Source organism: Cetorhinus maximus, chromosome 24 (assembly GCF_964194155.1).
Source record: "Cetorhinus maximus chromosome 24, sCetMax3.hap1.1, whole genome shotgun sequence".
Taxonomy (NCBI): Eukaryota; Metazoa; Chordata; class Chondrichthyes; order Lamniformes; family Cetorhinidae; genus Cetorhinus; species Cetorhinus maximus.
Genome location: NC_135902.1, coordinates 38,343,705 through 38,370,337, shown reverse-complemented (window position 1 = coordinate 38,370,337; position 26,633 = coordinate 38,343,705). Strand labels below are relative to the sequence as shown.

The 26,633-nt window shown below is 41.5% G+C and overlaps 1 protein-coding gene across 2 annotated transcripts; it reads right to left on the bottom strand.

The window, feature by feature from the left end:
• Window positions 1–1,078: 1,078 nt before the first annotated feature.
• On the bottom strand, window positions 1,079–25,900 carry cbx2 (chromobox homolog 2 (Drosophila Pc class)). 2 transcript variants are annotated; one of them, XM_078571033.1, is made up of 5 exons: window positions 25,795–25,900; window positions 25,650–25,693; window positions 18,330–18,395; window positions 17,903–17,972; window positions 1,079–5,417 (listed from the first exon to the last, which is right to left on the bottom strand). In XM_078571033.1, the coding sequence occupies exons 1-5, from the start codon at window positions 25,864–25,866 to the stop codon at window positions 3,951–3,953; spliced, it is 1,719 nt and encodes a 572-aa protein (XP_078427159.1). In that variant the 5' UTR covers window positions 25,867–25,900; the 3' UTR covers window positions 1,079–3,950. The 2 variants fall into 2 exon arrangements, with proteins under 2 accessions (XP_078427159.1, XP_078427160.1); XM_078571034.1 differs by lacking the exon at window positions 18,330–18,395.
• Between the last annotated feature and the right edge of the window lie 733 nt (window positions 25,901–26,633).

Here is a 26,633-nt window from a genome sequence, read left to right as displayed (position 1 = left end):
CCAATGATTGGGCCGTTGCCGGGCGGGCATTCAGTTTAATGTACATGTTCTTCAAATGGCGGAGTTGACTGTGGAGGAACTCACCCAGTCATTTTTAATGAAGCCAGAAGCCCAATTTCACCCTGACCTTGGGCCTCCTGGTTTAGGTATCATCACCACTTTTGCACCCAAAACTAAGCGCCAACAAATTCCTACCCTATTGTGCACCTCGAGTTGAAACTACCTCCATAAATTTCAAGACAATCTCTAAGCTCAACACCTAAGCACCTCATAAAAATTATCTGTACCCTGGTGTCATGTAGCACCACAAAAATGAAACTTATTCTAAACAGCATCTTTAGCAAATGAGTTTTGGGAATTTAAGCTATGTAATGTAAATTTTGATGGAAAAATTAAATCCTTTGGTTTTTTTTTTAAGGGCAGTTATTCACCTCATGTTTGCTATTTATTCATTCTCAGCCTTGCTGCCTCATAACATGGGTTACGGGCTCAAAGTATGATAGTTTCATAAAGGAAAGGGTGAAAATTACAACTCTTGATTACTGCATCATAACAAGATTTAGAACTCAATGTTTCAGTAGAAGCTTCTGGTTCTAGAGGAAGGGGGAAGGTTTTTGGAAGCATTTGTAGCAGACAATGGCTAATGTTTCAGGTGGATTGAGTATTTTTCTCCCCATAACTTTTATTTATAATTTTATGTAAATTAAAAAATAAATGCACAAGTAAGTTGAAAACAGTTTCATTTCGTAATAATTGCTGGTTTATGAACAGAGGGCTTACTCACTCTAGAAATGCTTAGTGCCTTTTGAGAGGGCGTGCGGTTACAATCACATAAGCTGAACACATACATGGATGGGCTGCTGGATGCTGGGGCTCCAGTAAAAACTGCACCCTGCTAATTTAAGAACAGTATGGGTAACACCTGTGGAGTAAGGCAGCTCAAACAGTCCTGTTCTTTAAAGCAGTGGGAGCTGAATTGCAACTCAATGATTCCTGTAAGGTATGGCGAGGGGGAGAAAAAGTGGATTTTTCACAAGCATTATAGTCGTACAAAATAATGACTTCATTGAGGTTTGAGTTTTTTAAATTTTATTTATCAACTTTCTGCTCCTTTGAGAAAAAACTCGAGTACAAAAACAACTTCACAGTAGCACTTTGATACACATTTTAATTTTATAAAAATTAAGTTAATGCTGAACCTACTGCTGAGAGTTAGCCTAAAGGTTAAATCTACAGCTATTCAAGACCTTATTAATAATAATAATAAAAAAGTTAGTTTCTTACCCCTTATTTTTCTCCTTCCCACCCCCAACCTGTAGAGATTAATTCCTTGCTCACGTATGGTTTCAGGATCACCGAACGCCTTATCCATATGGGCATTTATCTATTAGACAGTGAGCTATTTAATTTTAAAACGACATTTCACAACTTTTAAACCACCAGCAAGGTTATTAATTAGGTTACGAACTTGGCTCATGCAGCTACAAATAATAATCAAAAAGGCTAATGGAAATGTTAGTTTTCATCCCAAGAGGATTGGAAAACAAAGGGGAGAAACTTATGCTTCAGCTGTAGAGACTTGGCCAGACCCCATCGAAAATATTGCATTCAGTTCTGGGCACATGATATTGGTGGAATGCGTGGAGAGACAATAGTGTAGAATCGCCACATTGTAGACGGACCTTTAAATAGTTAAATTATGAAGATATGTTGCATAATTTTGGGCTGTATGCCCTTGCATTTAGGTGATCTAATTGTGAGGTATTTATAATAATAATAATAATAGGGTTCCACAGAGTAAATACAGAAAAGCCATTTCCTTTGCTGGAGGAATTGAGAACAAGGGGGCACAATAGAGTGAGACCGTTCAGGAGTGAAGTCAGAAAGCATTTTTCATGGAAATGTGAAATTTTCTCCTCCAAAAGGCTGTGGATGTTGGATCAATTGAAATTTTTAAGACTGGGATTGACAGGTTAGGCAAGGGGATCAAGTGATATAGATAAACCATAATCTAACTGAATGGCAGAATAAGTAACAACTGTAACCTGTGAGGCTACGGACCCAGGTGCTGGAAAGTGGGATTAAAATGAGCGGCTAGTTTCTTTTTCTGGCCAGCACAGATATGATGGGCTGAATGGCCTCTTTCTGCGCTGTAACTTTTCTATGGTTCTAACAAGCTCAAAGGCTTGAGTACATCTGCTCAGGCGTACTCTGTATCACCAGAGTCATGGGTTCAAGCCCTGGTGGCCAAATCTCAAGCTGGTAGTTTAATCGAGGTTCCACGGTGAATCCAACACCTAGGTAATTAGCCATAGTCCACAAAGGACCACAACCATCTTTCTCCATTAGAGAGAGAATAGTTTATGTATAGCTTGAGAGGCACCACTTCGCAAGAGGAGGCAGGCTGCCACAAACTATTGCTGCCAGTATGAGGACTGAACCTGTGCCATTGGTGTGATTCTGCAGCACTCTCTAGCCATCTAGCCAGCTGCATTAATCAGGTCCCACAGGTTCTTGTGGTTTTTTAAAATGGTTCATTTGAAAGACAGCACCTGCGACAGTCCAACACTGCGAGTGTCATCCTGGCTTATGTGTTCAAGCCTCTGGAGTGAGACTTGAACCCATAAAGTTCTGTCTCAGAGGTGAGGGTGCTACCTGCTGAACAACAGCTGAATTGCCAAATCTAACAGTGTGGGATACCACCAGGCTTGAAAAGAATAAAAAAGGAAGGGGACATAAATAGGAAGTAAAGATTGGCTAGGGTTTAAAAACCTGAAGATTTCAAATAGGATTGTGAGAAATTTGAAAAGATACTTTGATTCCAGCGGGGAGGGATTAAACGCGTGCCCAAAAGATTAGAGGCTAGTATTTTATTCCATCCTATAACCTAGTTCCTAAACTATGCTGCTCAATGAAATGAGCTCAAAATTACATCTCGTCATTTCATATGCTGGTGGCCTCAAGATCATTCTGATTCTAAAACAGAATATCAGCATGGATTAAATCGTGCCTATTAACCAGTTTAATGGGCTCCATTAACCAAAAGAAAAACATACGTACCTTTTGTAGGGTTTTCCTGATCAAATTATTGAACAACACGTTTTTGCCACCTTGGAAGTGTTTCAAGGAGCTTCCATTGTACAAGGATCAGAGTAAAACTGCCCATCTATATTATCCAGTAGCATTAATTTGTTCACTTCCCATATATTGCCCCTGTGGAACATTAATTTTAATCAACTCAACTGAAGCAAACAATTAGTGATGGTGTGAATTTCTGCTTCGGTGTCAACTCTGAACTACCCTGAATTTCCACAGCTTGGTCAATATTGGGTCCTTTCTCTGCTGATAAGGGCATGTACACTTGAGTCTGGGTAGTAACTTTCTTACATTTCCTAACAAAGATAAATCAAAATCAAATTGTTTCAGCAACAAGTTATACTATACCTCCCTGGTCACGTTTCCTTCTAAACTTAGAGTTTCATGCACTGACTAAACACCTAGAATATACCACTAAAACATAACCCTTCATCATGGCTGATCTCCCCAGGCTTTTACTGCTCCTGGCATCAATTCAAATTATTTATTTGTTCATGTTTTTAATTCTTTTACTTTCATTTTATAAAAACGGACAGTCAAATACGGATATTATTTTGCAGGTACTCAGATCAGACTCAGTTTACATAATACATCCTACATACAAAAGAAAGCTTTTACGGGTTGGACTGCTGATTGGCAGAATAAATCTGACAAAAAGAGCCAAGTCAAAGGGGCTACTTTCTATTTAATGCACTCTTTGTTCGAAGTGGAAGAAACTGTAATCTGTGCATCATTGTGAATGGTGCTTATAGCTGTAAAGTACAAAATAACAAGGTCATAAAGGCTAAGATCAAAACTGATTTCCATGGAAAATTAACATTCGGTTACTAGAGTTTGTTTTTCAACTAATAACTCTAATAATGTCGGATGTTGAAAAAGCCCACACTAGTTGGGCTCTCCTTCACTGTCACTGTGACCAAGTTGGCAGTTACATCAGTGACAAACACATGTTCGATCAAACTGCGGGTGGGTTTCCAGTCTTGGTTTGTCTGAATGGAAATGGATGGGTTTGGAATCATGCTCGAAAATGAAGAGTCATGATCAGAGTCTGAACTCATCGTCTCCTCACCTGTGCTCAGTTCTGTTGGCATGTTGCTGCTCTGTTTGGATATCTCAGACGAAACATCCTTTTTGTCACTGTCTCTGGTTTGGTTGTCAGAATGATGGATTGAAGTATTTGTTGTCTCCTTATCTACTTTTATCTGATTCTCCTTCTCAACACCATCTTTTCCGCTGCTCTCACATAACGCCTGGCTATTGACAGTCTGTGAATTTAATACTTTATTAGAAACAACGTGAGAGTTCAGTTCAGTCGAATTCGGTCCTGGAGTCCCAACACTCCTGGAAATCACAAATGACAAATTATTGTTGATATTCTTTGAAGTCAAACCCGATGGACTAGTTACACTTTTTGAACTCAGTCCTATCTTGTTGGTACTCTGCAGATTTAAGGCATGTGAATTTAATCCTGAATTAGTAGTGTTCTGAGAATTTGGTGCTGGTAAATTACGGCCAAGAACACCAGGGCTTTGACTGTTCCCACTCTGGGAATTTGATCCTGAATTAGTTGAACTACAAACGCTGGAATTGGTTTTTATTGGTCCAGTAATATTCAAACCCTTTGAGTCGCAGTCCGATTTGCACAACTCTACCGAGTTTTTAGCATTTCCAGGATTCTTAATTAATCCTACCTTATTTTTCTCATTCATTCCTTGTGGATTTAGCATTGTTGTATTCCCAGGCTGCATTTCAGAGGCAGATTTATTCAGTGCCATTGGACTGGCAGGATGTAAGCTGGATGTGTGCTGGCCTGATCCTGTACGATTTGCTGTTTGCAAGGCTGACCTGGGGTTATTGGATTTTGATGAATTGAAAATGCCCGAATTTAACATCCCACCAGATACGTTCAAAGATTCCAAAGTGCTGTTTTCTGAGCCCACGTTATTCTCACTCAAAGATCCCTCTGGTTTTTCCAGCTTCTCTTTTGACGATTCATCTGTTCCAGAGTCACCACTTGTATCATTTCCAGATGTTTTTAAAGCTTTTCCTGGTTTCACTTTAATGTTCTTTCGAAGTTCGCTGCAGATTACTTTGCTGGTGCGTTTCTTTTTGCCAGTGTCTTTCAGATCTGTTTTAGTTTGGCCAATGTCAGTCTGGATCCGTTTTTGAGGGATGTGATCCGATTCTTCCCGCCGTTCATTGCTCCTGGATGTAGTCTGGGTCTGATCATCACTTTCCTCCTCCTCTTCCTCTTCGTCATCATCATCCTCATCCTCTTCAGAAGAACTGCTCGATTTTGATGAAAGAGGAGCTTCTTGTTCCTAAGCAAAACAAAGAGAACAAAAACTAAGTCTGTCCCTGGAAAATTCTACAACAAACAAAATAAAAAATAAGGAAATTATAGGTGCTGGAAATCTGAAACAAAAGTAGAAAATACTGCAAACACTCAGAACGTCGGACTGCATCTTTGGAAAGTACAGGCAAATTGGGCTTTTCATGAAAACCCAGAACATTCTGATAAAGGATTCATAACTGAAGCATCAACTGGTTTGGTCTTTTCGCTGATGGTGTCTGACCTGCTGAACATTTCCAGCTTTTTTGTTTTGCATCTTTAAAGGGGCGCTTGCTGCAAGAGCAAATGTGATCAATCTATAGAGCTGTCTTATTTGCAGAATCAGTTTATGGTGAAGACAATTCTGGACTGGCAGCCAGGGCATTGCACTGGCTCGGAGCCAGTGAGATGCCCATTTGAGGTGTGCAGCTCACCAGTAGGTTAACAAGGCCAGGTCTTTGAACAGGACTGTCCCTCTTTCCAGAGAGTGGGTAGTCAGCCCATCTACTGAGTAGTCAGCTAACCAACAGCTAAAATCCCTTTTCATGTCTATCCATTTACAATGTATTATGTCATATAGCTGTAAAAAAGAAATGGTCCATGACCACAACTTATAGCACCAGCTCATTTCGTCTGGGTTGTCAGGGAAAAAGAGGAAAAAAATATCAAGTCGCCCAAGATTGCTGTCTAGGAATACCTATATTATTAATTAGTTAGAGAGAGGAATTCGCAGAAGTGAATAAGCAGGTTTCCTGTCTAAGTTACTCAGCTGGAAGACCAGCATGGTGCTGGTAGCAGGGAGAGCAAACACTTAAAATGTAAAAAGAAACTCATTTTAAAACTCTCTTCCCCAAATCACTTTATCCTATGAGCACTTTTGGCTTTCTAATTCAACAACTGAACATTCCCAATTAAGAATCAAGGGATCATGATTACAATGAAAGTGCAACAAAGCAAAAAGTACCAAACCGAGTGAATACTTATCTGTCTCTTTTCCATCATTCTTTGGATGTCGAGGGACAGAACTTTAACATGTAGTCTTATTCACAAAAGGATTCAATTTTCCAGTAAAAACCAAGCAGCTAATGCAATCAGTCATCCAGATTATGCACTGGATGTCGCTGATTCCCTCAAGGTACCAGCTGTGTTAACTCAAGTTCTGTCATAATACAGTGCAATAGGGTTTCTGACAGAATGACCAGGCTTTAAATTCTTGCTGTCACATTCCTGAAATTCAATAATTTTGACATTTCCTTCACAGTTCCAGCTATTTTTTTTTAAACATAGAATGTTTGGAAGTAGCTAACATTACTTGGTGTTAGCAGAACCTGGATATGGCAATTTGTTACTTTTACACATGAAAAATAAATCAGAATTAGCTAGGGGTACTGCGATCATGATCCGTTTGCCATAGCTGCAATAAATAACGCCCATTGCCATCTCCTTTTCTGTATTTCTTTCTCTCAACTTTTTCTTGGAGTTCCTCTGTTCTAGACTGATTAAAGTAGTCTAATCATTTCCAATGATAAAAGCAAAATACTGCAGATGCTGGAAATCTGAAACAAAAGCAGAAAATGCTGGAAAAACTCGGAACAGGTCTAAACAGCATCTGTGGAGAGAAAAACAGTTAACGTTTCGGGTCCGTGTGGCCATGAAGAGTCATACGGACTCGAAACATTAACTTTGTTTCTCTCTCCACAGATGCTGTTAGACCTGCAGAGTTTTTCCAGCATTTTCTGTTTTTGTAATCATTTCCAACACTCATTTTAAAGAGTTTATCTTACTTTACTCTATTTTGAGTTTTCTGTATCATGCAGAGTATAGCTGGACTGGCAAATCTATCTCACAAATAGATATTTGTATAAAGGACTTCCCAATATCATATGCAACTTGTGCTATGATGCAGGTATGTCGCTGTGGGGCAATATTATCAGGATAATTGGAAGCCCAATCCACCAGCAAGAGTTCCCAAGAAACCTTGGCCTGAAATTTGTCCGCAGGTTGGTTGTGTAGAGTCATGCGAATTCCCAGCTCCACAAACCAAACTTCTAAAAACATGTGACCGAACGTCAGCTTTTTGGTCTGAGGGGACGGGCAGGCTATATTAGGAGTGGGGGCGGGTGACCCCTGGAGGTAATGAAGGGTCAGAGGTGGGCCCGGCGCGAGTTGAGGAACTTGGGCGCAGCTAAAAAGTTCCCCAACCCACATGGGGCCCGCCTCTAACTTCTCAGTACTCCCAGGGGTCGCCTGCTCCGACTCCATCATTTGAGAGGTTGGTCATCCGTGGTGAAGTCCATGTGCCTTGGAGGTGACACCATTGGCTTGTCAGTTGAGTGGGAGTTCTGTAAATGTTGCCCAACTGGTAGCTGACCCTGGGACAGAGGGCCCATCATGGGCTTTCCCTAGGAAAGAAAAATGTAATCGTTGCTGCCTATTCACATGTACTGTACTGAAGCACTTAAAGCACCTAAACCATGGAGTGGACTCACAAGACACAGCCATGGAGATGGCATCACCTTGCCATCACTACCTGGTACAGATATTCTGTAGTCATATATTTAGCTGCCAAGACTCAGTGGATGAATAATGAACAGTGCCTTGGTCATTATCCCATCCACTTGCCCTTTTGCCACCCATCAATCATGATGCACCCACACAGTTGACTGGCTCCCTCACATCTGCACACTGGTCATGGCACATCAGTGTGGCTAAGAGGGAGTAAACCAGTGGGGCTGTCAGTGGTTGCGAAAACAACATGCTACCTCGGAGTCACAGCCACAACATACATGGCCCCAAGAATCTGCGCAGAGCCATTTTCTTCACACCTTAACAGTAATCATATGGTGAAAATGGTTAGTACATGTAAGCACACAAAAACGAATGAGAGCATTGTAATCTGAATGGCTCACGATCCTTTTCATCTTACATTTTTATTGGTAGAATATCACACAATAGGACACACAGGGGAAGGGATGAGTCCAGATGCTCCACACTTTTCTGAACAGGATCTTCAAGTTTTTGTGGAAGAGGTTCCAAAGAGGAGACGAGTCCTGTACCCTGCTGGCTGGCGACAGCCAAGATGGGTTGGACTCCAATTGAAGCTGTGGTGAGTGCAGCAGGGGAGCATCAGCGCTCATGGATTCAGCGCAGGAAAAAGGTTCAATGACCTGCTATGTTCCGGCAGGGTGAGTAACTTTGTTCATCCACACAGAGCTCCAAGGGAAGGGTCATATCTGCATGCTGCAGCTAAGGTGAGAGACCTGGCACATATCTCTGCTTCAGCACTGAGGCTTTTACGTGTAAGCTGCTCATGTAAGTGTGCACAGAACACGTGTTGGATGAGCACTGTGATGCACAGACACAGTGAAGAGGAATATTATTGCATGCACTATATATCAGGCTAACAAGAAATCACGTCATTTCAGTCGAAAAGGGTGAAGGACGCTAAAGAGCTGGCCCGGACTGGGGGTGACTCAGCCTGGCTGAGAACAATTCGCTTGGTTAAACAGATGGCCATGGAGATTGCCAGGGTCCCTGGACAGCTGTCTGTTGGTGATGGTGAATTGCCAGTAGCAGGTGATATAGGCGGTGTTCAAATCACCTTGGAACAAGGTGGAGGTCATGATGTCAGCTCACGGAACCCAAGAGGATGTGGCGTAAGAGGCAGTGCGAGGATGAGGTTGCATCACACGGGCAGAGCGAACATGGATAAAGGCAATGGTGTGTTTTCACGATGAGAAGGGCAATACTTCTCCTTTTCAATAACTCCTTTTGTGTCTCAGATCATCCCTCAGGAATCAAGAGGAGGGAGAGATGTCTGAGGAGGCCGTGTCACATCTTATACACTCCGCTAACTCAGATACAAGCACATCGGAGGGATGTAGCACACGTGTAGAGTCAGTGGCAAAGGGTGAAAGTCACCGCCCCAGTGTGCAGGAGGAGTTATCCGAAGTGTACACGGTCTTACTTCATTGCCCACTGGGCAAGAATGTGGAGCCTCAGGATTCAGCTTTTGAGGCACAGTATTTGGATAATCAGCAGCAGGTGTGTGGACATCTGGCGGAGTTTCCTGAGGCAATGGGAGCTCTTGGACTATGAATGGATGAGTCCATCACAGTCATGAGCTCTACATTGTTTCCAAGACCCAGGTGCATGAGCTCTGACCATGAGAAATTGGCCAATCTCGTGGAGACACATATGCAGCAACACTCGGAGTGGATACAAAAGCAGCATCTTGGCCAGGAAAGGGTGCAAGCCTCCCTCAGTCCACTCAGAGAATGGGCAATGACATGCATGGAATACATGAGGAGCTGCCTACCGTGAACAGGTTAGTCACATTGTTGGTTCAGCAGTTGTTGCCAATCCTACCTGAAGGCCAACCCGGGTCACTGAGGAGGGTGACGATACCGAGAGCTCATCAGCCCGCTTATCTTCTTCCACCTCACCAGGCTCTCTGCCACAGCCCTTGTCTGTCCCACATGTGCCAGTGACCATGGCTGCCTATGCAGAGATGCAGAGGCAGCAGTCTGAAGGAGGTCCCCAACAGGGGCCTGCATAATAAGGCCGTCCACCACGCTCCTCATTAGGCTGAGAAGTAAGCAGCAGCCTGCCTCCACCTCCTCCGAGGCAACAAGTGGGGGAGGGGGTGCTTCACAGGAGTGTGCGTGAACACAGGGCACCAGTTTGCTTACAGCACTAATGGGTTCACTTCTCACATTTACATAAACCACATCTGAGCACTTCTTGAATATATTTACATACACTTGTAGATGTCTTGCTGTGTGTTTGTACACTACAGAACTCCAAAGGAATGGTAACATTACGAAGGGAGTTCTTATCAGTAATAATGAAGGCGGCATGCTGAGGTCCATCTTGTGGTGAAGTCATCGGGAGCAAAGGTCTGACCATATTTGTGAGGCTTTGGAAGGCTTCTTCCTTCTCTGGTTTATCTCATAAGAATCCAGAGTTCAAAGCTCAAGCACTGAGATGCTCCTTCCTTCTTGAACGTCTCTTAAAGTTAAGTTTGGATGGACAATGATCAATGAACAGATGCTGGGCAGGTGCATTTCAAGCATGCGTGTTGGGTGCAAGTCACTCATTCGTACAGCAGTGTCACGCACTGGCCTAGGTGCAGGCATCCCAACTTGACACGTCATGTATGCTCCAGGGAATATTGCTCCATTGCTGTCCCCACTACTTTGGCAGCATTTGCCTTCCAGGTGGCAGAGGATGTGCTTTGTGAGGGAAGCAGAAGCTTATGGAAGCCGGGAATGTTGCATATGGCTCCCGCCTCAGAAACTGGACCACTGGCCGGAATGGGTGATGTGCAAGTCTTTCAAAGTGCTGTTGCTGCACAGTTGTGGGCTCATCCTGCACAATACGCCTTATCTGCTCGTTTGCTGGCACATTACACCATCCACATGCTGATGGGATTGTAAGACTCTCAGCATTGTGGACATTGTTTGATTATGGATAAGGTGGTGGCTTTGGCACCTCATTTACAGGCATTGGCATATATGTGAGTGGGCCAAGTTGCAAGGGACTTCTTATCATGTGTGTTTGTAATATGTTGAGGCCCATGGTTATGATGATGAGGGTTTCAGCCATTTTATTGTAACAGAGTCAAACTCACTGATGCTGACTGCCTTCCTTGTGGGAATGGGCATTCTCTTGAGTAATTGCGGCATCAACATAAATGGTTATTTACTTGGAAGTTGCTCTCCAGGGACTGGCTGATTGCATTTGTGAGATCGGAATCTATTTTGCACAAGGACATGTCTGGCGAAGATCCCCTCCTGCACAGAGTCAGCCCTGGCTATATGGCCACGCCTCCCAGCTGATCTGCCATTGGTGGCCTCCTCATCCTCCCATGCCTGGAAATTGTCAGAATGGATAACAGGTTCCTCCTCCTCATATTCCTCATCCACCAACTCCTCAGAGGTTGGAGCTCTGCCCATGGCATTGTTGTCATCAATTTGTATGCCCCTCTGCTTCACCATGTGGTGCATCATGCAGCATGCCACTACTATCCTTGATACCCTTGCTGGGGCATATTACAGGGCTCCACCCGAGCAATTGAGGCACCTGAGGTGCATCTTTAAAATGTCAAAGGCTTACTCGAATGTACTCCTTGTGATGAGATAGCTTCTGTTGTAGCTATGCTCTGCCTCAGTTTGAGGCGTCCTAAAGGAGGTCATTAGCTAGGTTCTCAAGGGGTAGGCCTTTCCCCCTTGAAGCCACTTTGGATCCCAGCAGGAATAGCGGAGGGGGTTGGGAACTCCTTAAATGAAGGAGTCGTGGCAACTGCCAGGGAACTTTACACACACATGACCTTGTTGCGGTCACAGACCACCTCTACACTGATTGGGTGGAAGGACTTTCGGTTGGTGAAGATGACAAATTATGAGATGGAGCCTTTCTGGCAACATTGGTGCAATCACTAAAACCCTGCACCTGAGGGAAGCCTGCTAATTGGGCATAGGCCATGGATCTTCACATCTTAGGGACCAAATCTAAAGGGAAATTAAGGTGATTCCCCACACGAGCAACAGGGCATTAGTTACAGCCTTAATGCAGCTGCTGACTGAGATGTAGCAGAGGGATCTTGTGCTGAGCCCTGGAAAGTGTCTGATGCATAAAAATTGAGAAAGACGGTTACCTTTATAGCCACTGGCAGGTCGTGGGGAGTCAATAGAGTGTGGCTTGAGTTGTTTCTGGACCAGGTGACATACGACTGTCACCTCATGGCTTAACCTCAGTCATCTTGGACATTGTTTTCTCCATCATATTGAGCTGTGATGTCCTAGGTCTGGCACACCCTTCCTACCTGGCTACCCTACTCTCCTCCTCCTTCCTGGTGCACATGGTGCTGCCTCTTTCTCCTGGCCTTCTGCTTTCCCTCTGGCCTCCAGCTGCTCATGACTGGCTTCTATGTATGGCGTCTACGTGTGAAGCTGCCATGCTCATTGCGTATCTTCCTTCACATGAAGTGCAATGCACGCTTCGCAAATACAAAGTTCTTCCTGGCACCTGGGTGCACAAGTCAGTAAGGTCAAAAATAACTGCGCCGTGAGTTCAGCAGACCCGGCCCCTTGGAGTTTTAATAGAGTTGTTGCCAATTCTGAGGCAGTTAAAAAAAAGTTTGAAGCTAATTCCACAGGGGCACCTGCACCTCTCCAAAGGGATACTCCTGGCTGTGCAAAGAAATAAGCAAAGTTCAGATCTGCTCCGACCAGGTCTATTTGCGCACATTGCGTTTCAGAAATTTGTGATGCCCAAACCTGACTCGAGTGGAGGCAGCAGCTGAATTATAGGGGCAGCTGCCTCCACAAAACGCCCAAGTGCAAACCTCGACCAGGCCCCATTCCCAACACCACCCCCCCAGCCCACAAAAATAGTAGGTGCCATGTTCGAGGGTGGGACTTCCTAATACCGGGCGGGTCTGCCATTTTCGCTGCAACTGAGAGGTTCTCCATTGTAGTGAAAGTTCAGGCCCCTGTGTCTAACTTTGTCTTTCAAGTGTTTTAACCACTGAAAAGAGAACAATTTTACAGGCAATCTTCAAACTTCAGATACTCACCGTGTGCACGACCAGAACTGCATTTTCCTGAATCGTGCAGGAGGTAAAGAAACATTTGCAACACTCCCATGAAGACCTATCTATACTTTCCAAACATCCCTGCAGCAATGTAACTCTTTGCCTTTTACATCTCTTGGCTTGCTGCATTGTTCCAGTGAAGCTCAACGCCAACTGGAGGAACAGCACCTCATCTTCCAACTAGGCACTTTACAGCCTTCCGGACTGAATATTGAGTTTAACAATTTTAGATCATGAACTCTCTCCTCCATCCCCACCCCCTTTCCGATCCCCTCCCTTTTTTTTCCCAATAATTTATATAGATTTTTCTTTTCCCACCTATTTCCATTATTTTTAAATGTATTTCCATCCATTGTTTTATCTCTACCTTTTAGCCTATTTCGATCCCTTCACCCCACCCCACCCCCACTAGGGCTATCTGTACCTTGCTTGTCCTGCTTTCTACCCTTAATTAGCACATTCCTTAGATAATATCACCACCTTCAACACCTCTTTGTCCTTTTGTCTATGACATCTTTTGGTTATCTCCACCTATCACTGGCCCTCTATCCAGCTCTACCCCCCCCGCCTTAAACCAGCTTATATTTCACCTCTTTTCTATTTTTACTTAGTTCTGTTGAAGAGTCATACGGACTTGAAACGTTAACTGTGTTCCCCTCTGCAGATGCTGCCAGACCTGCTGAGTTTTTCCAGGTATTTTTATTTTTGTTTTGGATTTCCAGCATCCGCAGTTTTTTGCTTTTAACTCTTTTGCCTTTCTTCATTCAACAGTTGGGACCGTTCTAGAGTTGCTTCTTTTAGTAAAGCAACCATCAGTTTTGTAAAAAGAGAAGTCATATTTTGATCTGCATATCTTAGCATTTCTAACGAACCAACATTTGGCAGCCTCTTAAAACACCACTGTAATTAATAATTCTAACACTTTCATTTAGGCAAGCACTTTTCATATTGAAAGACTGCAAAGCGCTTTATGCAGTAAATTACTTTGCAAAGTGCAGCAGCTGTTATGTAGATAAAATCAGCAGCCATTTTAAACCAACATCCTCACAAAACAAGAGTGAGTCCAAAGTCATATTGATCCGTTGTTAAAAGGAATGTTTTTGGTTGAGGGACAGATCTTGACCAGGACCTTGGAGAACATTCTGCTTGTTTCTTTTTTAAAAAATAAAATAGTGAAACAGGATCTTTTAACTGCACCAGAACAGGGGCTTTTCAGCTGAGGGATGTCAGCTTTGCTAATGCAGCATTTCCTTGGTATTGAAATGGGCCTGCCAGTCTAGATTAGTTGACACAACACTTTCCTAAGCAGACTATTTTCACAAAGCTGATACTGGAAACAGATTGCATTTCACTTAGTAAACAAAGCAGTAACTCTTCAACTTGAAAGCAGCGAGTCAAGGTTTCAATTAGGCTTATTTTAGATGAAGGAGGCAAGAGGTCTGAGTTTTTTTGTTCATTCTTTCATTCATGGGATGTGGGCTTCGCTGGCTGGGCCAGCATTTAATGCCCACCCCTAATTGCCCTTGAGAAGGTGGTGGTGAGCTACCTTCTTGAACCACTGCAGTCCATGTGGTGTAGGTACACCCACAGTGCCGTTAGGGAGGGAGTTCCAGGATTTGTAGTGCACACTGTCTAGATTTGTAGTAAATCCAAAATTCCTACTACACCACACCTTTGGTGACAATTTGCACTCAAATAGCATCTTTGCATAGAAAATCAACCCAAGACACTTCAGAGAAGTGTTATTTGATACCAAACCATATAAACGAGATATTAGGGCAAATAACCAAAAGTTTGGTCAAAGAAGTAGATTCTAAAGAGTGCCTTAAAGGAAGGAAGAGAGACGGAGAGGTTTAGGGATGGAATTCTAGAGCTTGGCAGCTGGAGGCAGGGCCACCAACAGTAAGCGATTAAAATCAGGATTGCCCAAGAGGTCAGAAGTGCAGATATCTCTGAGGATTGTAGGGCTGAAGAATACTAAGATATGGAGAGACAAGGCCATGGAGGGATTTGAAAACAAGGCTGAGAATTTTTAAAATCAAGGCACTGCTTAATTGGGAGCCAATACAGATCAAGGAGCACAGGGGTGATGGAGTGAACTGGATGGTGAGCGTTAGGACACAGCAGCAGATTTCTGGATGATCACAGGCTTATGGAGGGTCGAAAGTGGGGAGCCAGTCAGGAGTGCTTTGGAATGATCAATTCTAGAGATAATAAAGGCTGGTATGAGCTGAACAGAAGTAGGTGTGGAGTCAGGTGATGTTACAGAGCTGGAGCCAGATTGTCTTAGTGATGACGTGGATGTGTGGCCAGAATCTCGTCTCAGGGTCAAATATGACACAAAAGTTGTGAACAGTTTGGGTCAGCATCTGACAGTTGACAGGGAGATGGATGGAGTAGGTGGCTTGGAAATGGAGTTTGTAGCAGGGACTGAAAACAAGAGCTTCAGTCGTCCCTATATTTAGTTGAAGAAATTTCTGTTGACCCAGTACTAGATATTGGACAAGCAATCTGATTTAGAGACAAGGCAGGGGTCAAGCAAGGTGGTGGTGAGATAGACTGGGTGTCGTCAGTGTACACGTGAAGCCAGATACTGTTTCTGGATGAAGTTGCTGAGGGGCAGCATGTAGATGTAAAACAGGAGAGGGCTCAAGGAAGATCCCAAGATGTGGGGAAGAGAAGCCACTGCAAGTGATGCTGTGGCTATGAAGGGATAGGTAAGAACGGAATCAGGCGACTGCAGTCGCACCCTGCTGGATGATGGAGGGAAGGTTTTACTGAGGAGGATGGTGCTGTCAACCGTATCAAAGGCTGCAGGCAGGACGAGGAGAAATTGTTTACCACAGTCACAAATGGCATTCTATGTGACTATGATAAGAGCCATTTTCAGTACTTTCACAGAGGTAGAAATTTGATTGGACAGTTTCAAAAATGGAGTTCCAGGACAGGTGGATGCAGATTTAGGAGGTGAGAGCATATTCAAGGGCTGGAGGAGAGAGGTTGGAGATGGGGCAGTAGTTTGCAAGGACGGAGGTGTTGAGGGTTGTTTTTTTTAGAAGGGTTGATAACAGCAGATTTGAAGAGGAGGAGTAAAGTAAATGAAAGATAATCATTAACAATATTTAGCTAATATGGGAGTCAGGAAGGGAAGTGGGGTGGTCAGCAGTCTATTGGGAACATGGTTGAGGAGCAGGAAGAAAGTCTCAATGACAAGACGAGAGGGAGGTGGAAGAGAAACTAGAGAGAGATGTGAATTCAAGGCTAAGGCGGAGGGAACCTTTGAGAAGTTTGGATCGATGGGCCACGGGAAGGTAGGGAAGGAGCAGGGGCAGCTGATTGGATGGCCTCAATCCTAGTGAAAAAGAAGTCCAAAAGTTGCTCATGCTTTTTAGGGGGGCAAGGTGGAGAAGACGGGGAGAGGAGTTTATGAAGATGGTTTGCAGTAAAGAACCTGGGGGTTATCTTTGCATTTCAGGGTGATTCTGGGCAGAATTTAGCCCTTGGCTGGCGGGCAGGCCCCACCGGCTCGGCGGGCAGCTGAACCCCGCTGCCGAAACAGGGCCCGCCGCCATTTTGAGTGGGCGGGCCTTTTAAGGCTATGCGTTTCCTGTTCCGGGGGGGGGGGGATGCCCAACTGTCAAAGTGTGCTCTTTCGCGCGTGCATGCGAAAGAGCACACTGCTCCCAGAGGCAAAGTCCTGTCTCAGGGAGTTTAGTGAATGGTAAGTAAAGTCAAAAAATAGAGACATTTTAAAATTATTAACATGTCCTCCTCATGTGACAATGTCACATGAGTTAGGACATGTTGATAACAAACTCATAAAATTTTTACAAAACGGTAGTGAAACTTCATCCCGCCAGTGGATGAAGTTTCATTAATAATCTACAGTCCTGGTAAATTTCTTCTGCAAATTCTCCAGGGCCTTGACATCTTTTCCAAAGTGCAGTGCCCAGAATTGGATACAGCACTCCATTTGATGCCTAACCAGTAATTTACAAAAGCTTCCTTGCTTTGGTACTCTATGCCTCTGTTTATAAAGCCAAGGGTCCCATCAGCTGCTTTTAATAAAGATTTTTAAACTTATCCTGCTACCTTGAAACATTTCTGTATGTGAAACCCCAGCTCTCCCGGTTTCTGCACCATGTTAAGAATTGAGTTATATGGTCTCTCTTTATTATTCCTCCCAAAATGCATCACTTCACACTTCTCTGCAATGTGTCTGCCCATTTCACTGCCAAAATAATGGAAATAAGTCAACATGAGTACTTCAAACACATCATGGGGTTTGTTATGGCTGATCAAGCAATCACAATGGATTTGTTCTTCAAACCTACATTATACAATAATAAAGTAATATCTGAACATCAAAGAGTTTTTAACTCGTCCACTAGAAAGGGACACAAATGGAGTTATATTGTCTGCGAAGCAAGAGAACTTGCTTTTTAGATAAATGAGTCATTGTTATTTTCCACATGAAATGATTCCATTGAAGCCCAAAGAGACGTGGCTCACTGCTATCCAAACTAACATGCAACCAACAGCAGGAGGTTCTAGTTATCCGAGAATAAAACTCTGGGGAAATTGTCATTAAATATTTATAATACTCTTTACAAATCAGGACAGGGTGTAAAATTGGTATTGGTTGCTGTTACACATTATTTACCTGACTAACTGATTAAATTAACTGTACAAATTAACTTTATTAAAACAGGTTGCTATTTGAATTTACAACACTGACACTCTGTGGTACTCCAGAAATGGTTTTCTTGTAGTACTAATTCGACTTGAACTAATTTAAGCACAGGAGCAATTGAAAAAAAAAGTACACTTTTGACCATTAGCCTGACATAAAACAACAAAAGAAAAATCAATCATACCACATGTTTTCGTGGCCTGCCCCTGGGCCTCTTGCCTCGTTTTCGATTCTGCAGTTCTCTCTCTTGTTGGCTGCAACAAACAAAAAAAAATGTTTCCATCGTCACTCCCAATAGAACCAAATATCCACGTGGCTGTTAATAACTCAAGCATGTTGCTCAAATGCACAATAAAAAAGGAAAAAGGTGCAAACAAATTCCGACCTGAGCAGCACCAATCGAGGAGCGGGGCAGACTAAGCAGAGGAAAATGGAAATAAATCAAAAATTGGAAGGGGAGTTGAGCTTTTGTGTTTCAAAGTCAACATCAGGATTGGCAGAAGGTACAGGTGACCTGTTCACCCTCTTTTCTGGGGTATAGAACAAGAAAACACAGAGTAAAGGAGGGAGAAGAAGAAAAAAAAAACCATGTGGTATTCAAATATTCTTACCTCCTTTGAAAAGCTAGCAGGAGCCGTGGGTCGAGAATATTTTCTTCTGGCTCCCAGCTATTATGTCTGTCAGAGAAACACAACATAATATCTCAGTAACAAGGTAAAGCAAAATGTAGATGTTGTACTTTATTCTATTGAGATACTGAACTAATCCTCACTAATTCTGTAAATTCAATTGCAGATTTACTGATATTTCTGCCAGTTACCTGTGTATGTATTAAGTGCAGTACACTTTTACTTCAGCCTGCACTGAAAATGTCAAAAATCTGACTGTTGTCAACCAATTAGATCAATTTAGCCAATTAAATCTCCCTGAGATGGAAACGTGAGACCACTTTCTGTGTTAATGGAAAACCTGCTGAATGCACTTTTGAACTAAATCAAACTTGACCAAACCCAAACCTATAAAGCTTTGCTAAATCCACATCACACTATTCTCCTTTTAAACATTCCTTGTTACATTTGTTATTATATTGAATTATTTTTAGGCATACATGTTTCATTTGTTTTATTATTGAATTGACACAATTTGAAGTCTAATTCTGAAACTGAAGAATTACATTGAGCAAAGTGCTACAGCTTTTACATGGCCCACTGACAACAGGTCCAACAAACTAACATTCTACTGTGAACTCAGTTTTGTTAATTAAAACTTAACCAGTACATCAAGGTCAACTAAGGCTTGTATGCACAAGAAAGTTATTATTGAAAATTAACCAAAGCATAATTTTCACACACGGCATTAACAGGTGTTAATGAATTTTTAATGGTTTGTCATTCTAAATGCGACATATTAAACATTTGTACACTAATATTAAAAACTGTAAGTTTATTGAGTTTTTAGGACATTCCTCTATCCAGTGTATCAATTAAGCAATAAGTCCATTTAAAAGTTTAACGCACTTGTTAAAACAGCAACCAGAAGAATGTTGTATCAATGTGTTTAAGCTTTTGTACCTGAATATCACAAGCAGCAATTTTGTGGTAAAAATGTGTGATGCAGTAGAATATTCCTTACATTTATGTTGCTCACCACTTGTGTCAGCCCGTAATAGTCACTAGGACTAACACAAAGTGAAAATATTAGGCAGCAATGAAAGAATCTGAATGGAAACTAATGCAATCACAATTTACAATTAAAAAAAAAATCATTCTTTGGATGTGAGCAATGTCAGTATTTATTATCCATCCCTAAAACTTCTGAAAGGTGCTGGTGAAACATCTTGAATGGCTGCAGTCCATGTGGCGAAGGCACTCCCACAGTGTTGTTGGGACTTTACCCAATGACAATGAAGAAACGGCAACACATGTCCAAGTCAAAATGGTATATGGCATGGTAGTGGTGGCATTCCCATACACTGCTGCCCTTGTTCATGTAGGTGGAGAGTGTGTCTTATGTAGTGCCTTTAGCATATGAAAACATCACCTGGCACTTCACAAAAAGGGGAAAAAAATGACTGCTCAACCAAACAGATAGAGATTATGTAGGGAAACTAAAAGATTGTTCAAAGAGCTTGGTTTTAAGTTGAGCTTTTCTGGAGAGAAGTGGAGAGGCTGAGGGCTTTAGGGAGAGAATGCCAGCGTCTAGGGCATGAGAGCTAAAGGCACAACCACCAATGGTGGGTCAAAGAGTGGGGGGGGTTAAACTCAAAGCTGAAAAATAGAGACCCCTGTGGGGGCTGTAGTACTTGAGGTTTTAGATGGGGTGGGACAGAGCCATGGAATGATTTAAGAACAAGGGTGATCATCTTAAATGTGGAATTGTAGAACTGGAAGCCAATGTATATCAGTAAGGATGGGCAATGGGTAAGCAAGACAGTGGGGGTTATATGATATGCACACCAGTTTTGGGTGATATGAAGGTCGTTTAGGAAGGCATGGAACTGTCAAGTCTGGAAGTGACAGAGGAATGAATGATGGTTTCAGCATCACCTGGATGTGAAGACAGATGATATGACAGAAGGTGCAAGGAAGCAAACTTCACAATGTAGAGATTCTGGAACCAGAGGCTTAACTTGGGATCAAGCATGATAAGGAGGTTGTGAACATCAGTAGTCAGACTTACAGGCTTAAATGAAAGTTTAATATTGGGATTTTCTGGATATTTGCTTATTTACAAATTTTGGCAAAAAAAACCCAATATAAATGTACAAATAATGCAGATTTTAACTAGACTAACTTTAAAAGAAACACACACTTCACACTGAATGACATTCAGTTCTTAGACTGGTAACCTATATACTATTTCAAACATTATAAGCGAAAACGCTTCAAAAGTACTACACTGGCAGTAAAGTGCTTTGGGACACCCTGAGGTTGTAAAGGATGCGATATAAACGCAAGACTTTCTTTCCTTCTGTTGCAAAAAGAATGCAAGATCAGAACAAAACTGGAAAATGTAGAATGCTATGAATATGAAAAATTAAAGATTAACCAACAATAACAGACACAGATGCAACAGGAAAATAAAGACGCCTCAATGTGATTTGCTATTTATATTGTAATGATAAATCTATGAATTATGAATACAGGTTTACTCAGAAAGCACTTATTTACAAATCACTTTAAAATGTCTTTAGATTAAAATAGAATGCACATCAGGCTGCTGCCAGTTCTTTCAAACTACCTGCAGGCACTAGGACCTTGGGGTCATTCTTTGCATCCATTACAATTGCCCAACTGAAACCTCAGGTTTTTCCTGCAGAGCAATACCAGCAACTATTAGAGATGCGGTAAGCCAGACAGGCCTGATGAGGTGACTGTTTAGTGTGTGGGGGAAATATTTATTTTTCTTTCCTGTTTTGCTGGAATGGAATGAAAGGTGAAGAAGGAGGCTTCAGGAGCATGCAGCAAAGTAACCTTCAGCACTGCACCAGTCTGGGTAAGAAAAAAATCAGCAGATTCAAGCTGAAACGAAGGTTCAGTGTAACAGAGTTAGGAAGCAGAAACAAGCATGCCAGAGCAATAGATTAGAAAATAAGGAAGCTAGAACAAAAAAAAAATGAAGAACAACTAGAGCAAAGAAACAAGAAAAGAAAATGGAAGGAAGAATAAAAAAGGTAAAAAATATAAAGAAAAATGATAACTTTTTAAAAAAAAATGTAGATGCACTCATATTTCTCTACTCTCACGTTTATTTTTTTTTAATATATCACACTGTGCACAGTTTACTTTCCCAGGTCTCAGTACTCAAATTATTCCCAGATAGGCACAAGAGAACAGGCTGAGGTGAGCTGCCTATCAATTTTCCTCTGATGGCACAAGCAACGTCGGAACTAGCTGTGAGGAGAATCACAAGCATACAAATGTATGGTGCCACATGGAAGTTTATCATTGTAAAGTTGTTTGTAGCACTTTTCATTTCCCAAAGCACTTCGCAGTCAATCAATTACTTCTGCAGTGTTGTCACTGTTGACAAAGACACCTCATTTTGCACACACGAGGTCTTATAAATAGCACAGTTGATTTGTTTTGAAGGTACTGGTTAAGGGATGAAATACTGGGAGAATTCTACTGTTCTTTTTCAAATAATGGTGTGGGATCTTTTTGCATGCACCTTTACAAGCAGACAGATCCTCTGTTTAATTTCTCATCCAAAAAAAAACTCCTCTGAAAATTCAGTAGTGCACTCAAACCCAAAAAAAAGTGTGTATAAGTCTGTTGTTCTGACTCTTATTCACCTAAAAGAAGTGGAATTCATGTAGGCTGTAGTACCTTTTCATGATGATGTTCAGTTGTCTCCACAAGGGGCCAATATTCTGCACTGCCCTCTATTACACTTTCCCATATCTGGGAATCCCATGCAGACTTACTGTGGTGTCCACTCATATAGAGGACAACATTGTGCACAAGTTTATGACGCTTTTTCAAACCATGGATGCAGTACTCCTTGGAGCTGGCTTGTATTGGGGTTCATAGAATAGCGCTTGGTCCTGAAAGTAGTGAAACTGGTGAACGTAGAAAGATGAAATAAAAACAAGACGCTGGAAACGCTCAGCAGATCTGGCAGCATCTATGGAGAAAGAAACAGAGGCTGGGGTTTTCAGTCCCGCCCTCCTGTCGGAAGTCAACAGACGTTTGGCTGGTCCATCGACTTTTCCATTCCGCTCGTGACAATTCCCGCCGTGGATGGGATCGTAAAATCCCGGCCAGAGTTAACGTTTTAGGTCATGACCTTTCATAACATGGTTCTGATGAATGAACACGACTGAAACATTAACTGTGTTTCTCTCCCCACAGATGCTTACGGACCTGCTGAGTATCTCCAGCATTTTCTGTTTTTATTTCAGGTTTCCAGCAGCTGCAGCATTTTGCTTTTAGAGCAGAGAAATGTGGAAGCGATCAATTGCTAGGAGATCCTACCCTCATACAGTAGAGAATTTAACTAAGGAAAGGAAAATTGTTAAATTTTACAGGAAAAGGTTAGGGCAATCAGACTCTCAGAGTTCCAAAGGTGCATTTGACCTATTGATCTCCTTCTGTGCTGCAAGTTCATTTGATTTCAGGTTACGAATAACCTCATCCTTATAAATATAACCCCATTTTGATGTGCCTTTACATATTTCAATAATAAGGGCAAAGAACACAATGGTCAACAGCCTAGTACACTTATTCCTGCTAGTTGCAAAAAGTGAATAACTTGGCTTAAGTCACAACCTCCCACAATAAGCTTGTGGATTAAAACACCCAAGTGTGAATCTCTCTCTCTCTCCTTCCATGTGGGGTCCTCGTGGTCCATGGGTTGCACAGTTTCTATTTTAAAAATTAAGAGTGCCTAACAATTCTTTCACTATTTTTCTCAAAAGTTTTAGTGCTTCTCTAGAAGATTAAGAAATTCCATATTTGTCATAATCTGAAGTGTATGGTAGACTTTCCCATGACAGGACTAATGCAGACTGGTCTGTAAACTTAAATATCTCTTGACTTATCAGGCACCAATCTGGCAGGGACTCCTCACAATCAAGTCTAAATGTGTCAATCTGCCTTCAGTTCCCTATAATTCTACAACAGCCAAACCAAACACAATAGCAACCACATGCACAGCCTGAACGAAGGAAGTTCTGAGCTGTGGTTTAACTGACATATGCAAGTGGCATAGATCTCCCAGTCACAGGGGCAGTTTTGAAGTAAAATTACAATGCTCTGTTAAAAGCATAAAAACACTTATAAATAGTATCTAAATATCAGTATGTTAATGCATTGCACCCATGCTATTAAGGGTATTGTAATTGAGGAGTGTAAGAAACTAATTTTCATCCTGCCCCTGTAACAAATATATATATATTTGGAAAGCCATGGTAGAGTGGCTCTTTTTAAAATTGCAGTGCATGTCAATGAAAGTTGTTTCAAAATTGCAGTTGTGTACCACTTTTGTGATTTGTTTCTTCAAGTTCCTTTCACAATAAAGTAGTCCTAAAATATTCTGAATTTGGTTGGGGAAGAGGAGAGGAAAGAATAGATATGTTGCATTTTTGTACAAGGCTAAACAAGTTAAAGGTCCATTAGAATCTTGTAAACCAGTTCCTACCTCAAGATGACTAAAAAGTAATAGAATGTATTGCAAATGTGACATTTAATTATAGGTTTTTTGGCTTTTAAATAGTTGTACTGTAAAATCACTCAGCTTCAAAAGAAAGAAACAGCCCCACAGCAAATACCTTAGAAAAACTTTCCACAATGTAGGGTTTTAAGTGACTTTTCATTCACAAAAAAAAATACTACTGATTTGTTAAGCAGAAGCAACTAAGCCTAACAGAAATAAAGTGCCTTTAATGGTTTAGATTTAAAATGATTATTTGAGCGGGAAAGGAATGCAAAAGGCCACAGAGGATTATGCACAGCTAGAAAAAGAGCAGAGAAATATACTACAAGGAATTGAAGATGAGGGGATAATGTTTCTTGCAGATTGTTAAGTGGCTTGTAGAAAGTAGCCCCAGGTTAGTTGGCAAGTGGAATGTTTCAGCCAGGACTCCATGTCTGTTGCATCTTAAAACTGAAAGTTTTGCCCTCTCAACACTGCAACATAAATACAATGGTTTGCACTAACAAAGCTATTATTATTCTGCTTGGGTTAGGTGGTTAAAAAGCACCCTCGTGAGCTGAGTCACAAAAAAATCTGGGCTTCTGTGCTTTCAATGCCACTTCCAACTCCATTTTTGTCTCATCTGACTTGATTTTACTTCTTTGAGTCCCCCAGCCTCACTCCCACAAACATCAAACAAAAAGGATAGCAAACCAAATCTGTTACTGTTTGCAAAAGCTCAGGCCAAATATATTGTATTCTTTCTATTACAACTCAAGAACTCAAGTCCAGTAGCTCAATAAAAACAGAATAAGGATCATATCATGAGTTCACACTTGGTTTAATATAGAAAAACCGATGCACTTTTGTAAGGGGGAGGGATGCACAGATGGAGAGCAAGTAAACTGTGGAACAGCTTGTTAGTGTGAACCCACCTGATTATATCAAAACAAAAGCAGATTAGCATACTATCTACTGTGCCTTTTTAAAAAAACCAAAAGTAATTATGACACCCAAAGGAGGTGTGCATGATCACAATGCATTTTAGAAAACTACAATATTATAACAATTACAGTAACTAAATAAAGGTAAATTTTAAGTTATTAAGATGCAACAAAACACATGATTAATTTTATATGTTAAACAAGCAAAAAAAAACCTCATTTGGACAATAATGAATATTCAGAAACAGTAAACTCACAATCCCTAAATTTTGTAATCTAACACAATTATTGACTGCATTTTGTAAAAAATCACACAATCACAAACATCTTTGTAATGACGCAAAAGCCTTTAAGTGTTTAAAGAAAACATGCTTGGAGAGGCAAACAAAAATAAGGGAAATGTTATAAAATAATAAAGCATCTATACAAATAAAGATATTACCAATTAACAAAAAGTGAAACCAAGTCAGAATTTAAGCAGAAAAACAAATTTAAAAAGTTACAAAACGAAGTTTTAAATACCTGAGCAAGATATAGCAAGAGTAGAAATTATTGGAGTAAAGTAGCTCATTTAAAAAGATTCCAGATATATTAAACAATAGATAACACAAATCAACAATTAAAGATCAAAAGGTGGAAGGAGAACAAATAGAAAGGTATAATTATAGGGTTGTAAAACAAAGTATAGGAAAACAGAACACAGCATGTTTATTTTTAAATGGAAGTGATGAGAAGAAATAAGATGCACGGGAAAAGGGGGGAAACAAAGGAGGAAGCTCTTAGGCCAGCTCGTTGCTGGAGTTGGGAGCACGCTGCTGCTGTTGTTGTATTGTTAAACCTGATGCCACTCACTTGGAAGACCATCCTCTCCACTTCACCAAGTACTCCAGCTTCCCCTGCAAAAATAAACAACAATAAATCAGTCTCCCCACATCACCACGAATGAAACCCTGTGCAATATCGCGAGCCTGATTTACAAACTGCATTTTCCCCCGACCTTTCTCAGTCTTTTCCTTAGAATGCATTCCGCTGCGAAAACTTGCTCTCCCACAGCGCTCAGCTCCTCCATCCCCGCGCCGCTTCGCTCCACTTTGTGCTCCCCCCGTCACTCCGGCCTCGGAGCAGTGACGTCACCCACATCATCAACTGACCAATTGGCTTTCGCCTAGTCTGACCGTTGCTAGGCACGGGTCAGCGGTTGCCAAGAGAATAGAGAACGTTAGGAGTCGAGTCATCGGATTAACCCTCTCGGTGCTGCAAGCTCTGCGATCAATCAAAAGCCAGCAGACAAAGGATAAAAACACTAAACACTATAGCACAACTTCCAAAACAAATAGTTAGGATCGCTTTAAAGACAGGGACAAGCCGTTCTTCAGTGCCATGGATATAAAATACAGTCAAGTGTTTTAATATGGGTGTTTTTCCATAAGTTATTTAACTTATTTAACTTAGCCAAACGAACAAAAACATCCCTTAACAATGACAGCCCGTCAAATCTCTCTCAATTTCAAAGAAGACCAACAGTTTGCTTCATTTAAAATCAAATTTATTCATTAATTTATTATGTTCTTTGAATATGTATGCAACTTGTCTCAATCGTTTTAAAATTTTGGGTTTTGAAAATAAAGTTTGAGTCAGTGTTTTTTTCCCTTAAAAATACAGTAAGCAGTTTTTGACATCTTACTAACTACGGTAAGATGTTTCTCAGTCACCAAGGTTAAATAATATCGTTGTTGCACATGCTTAGTTGCTATTGTAGAAGTTCACTCAACATAATCATGAAAAGGTTATATTGGTAGCAAGCACATTCAGAACAAAGAAATTCTGACATTGCGC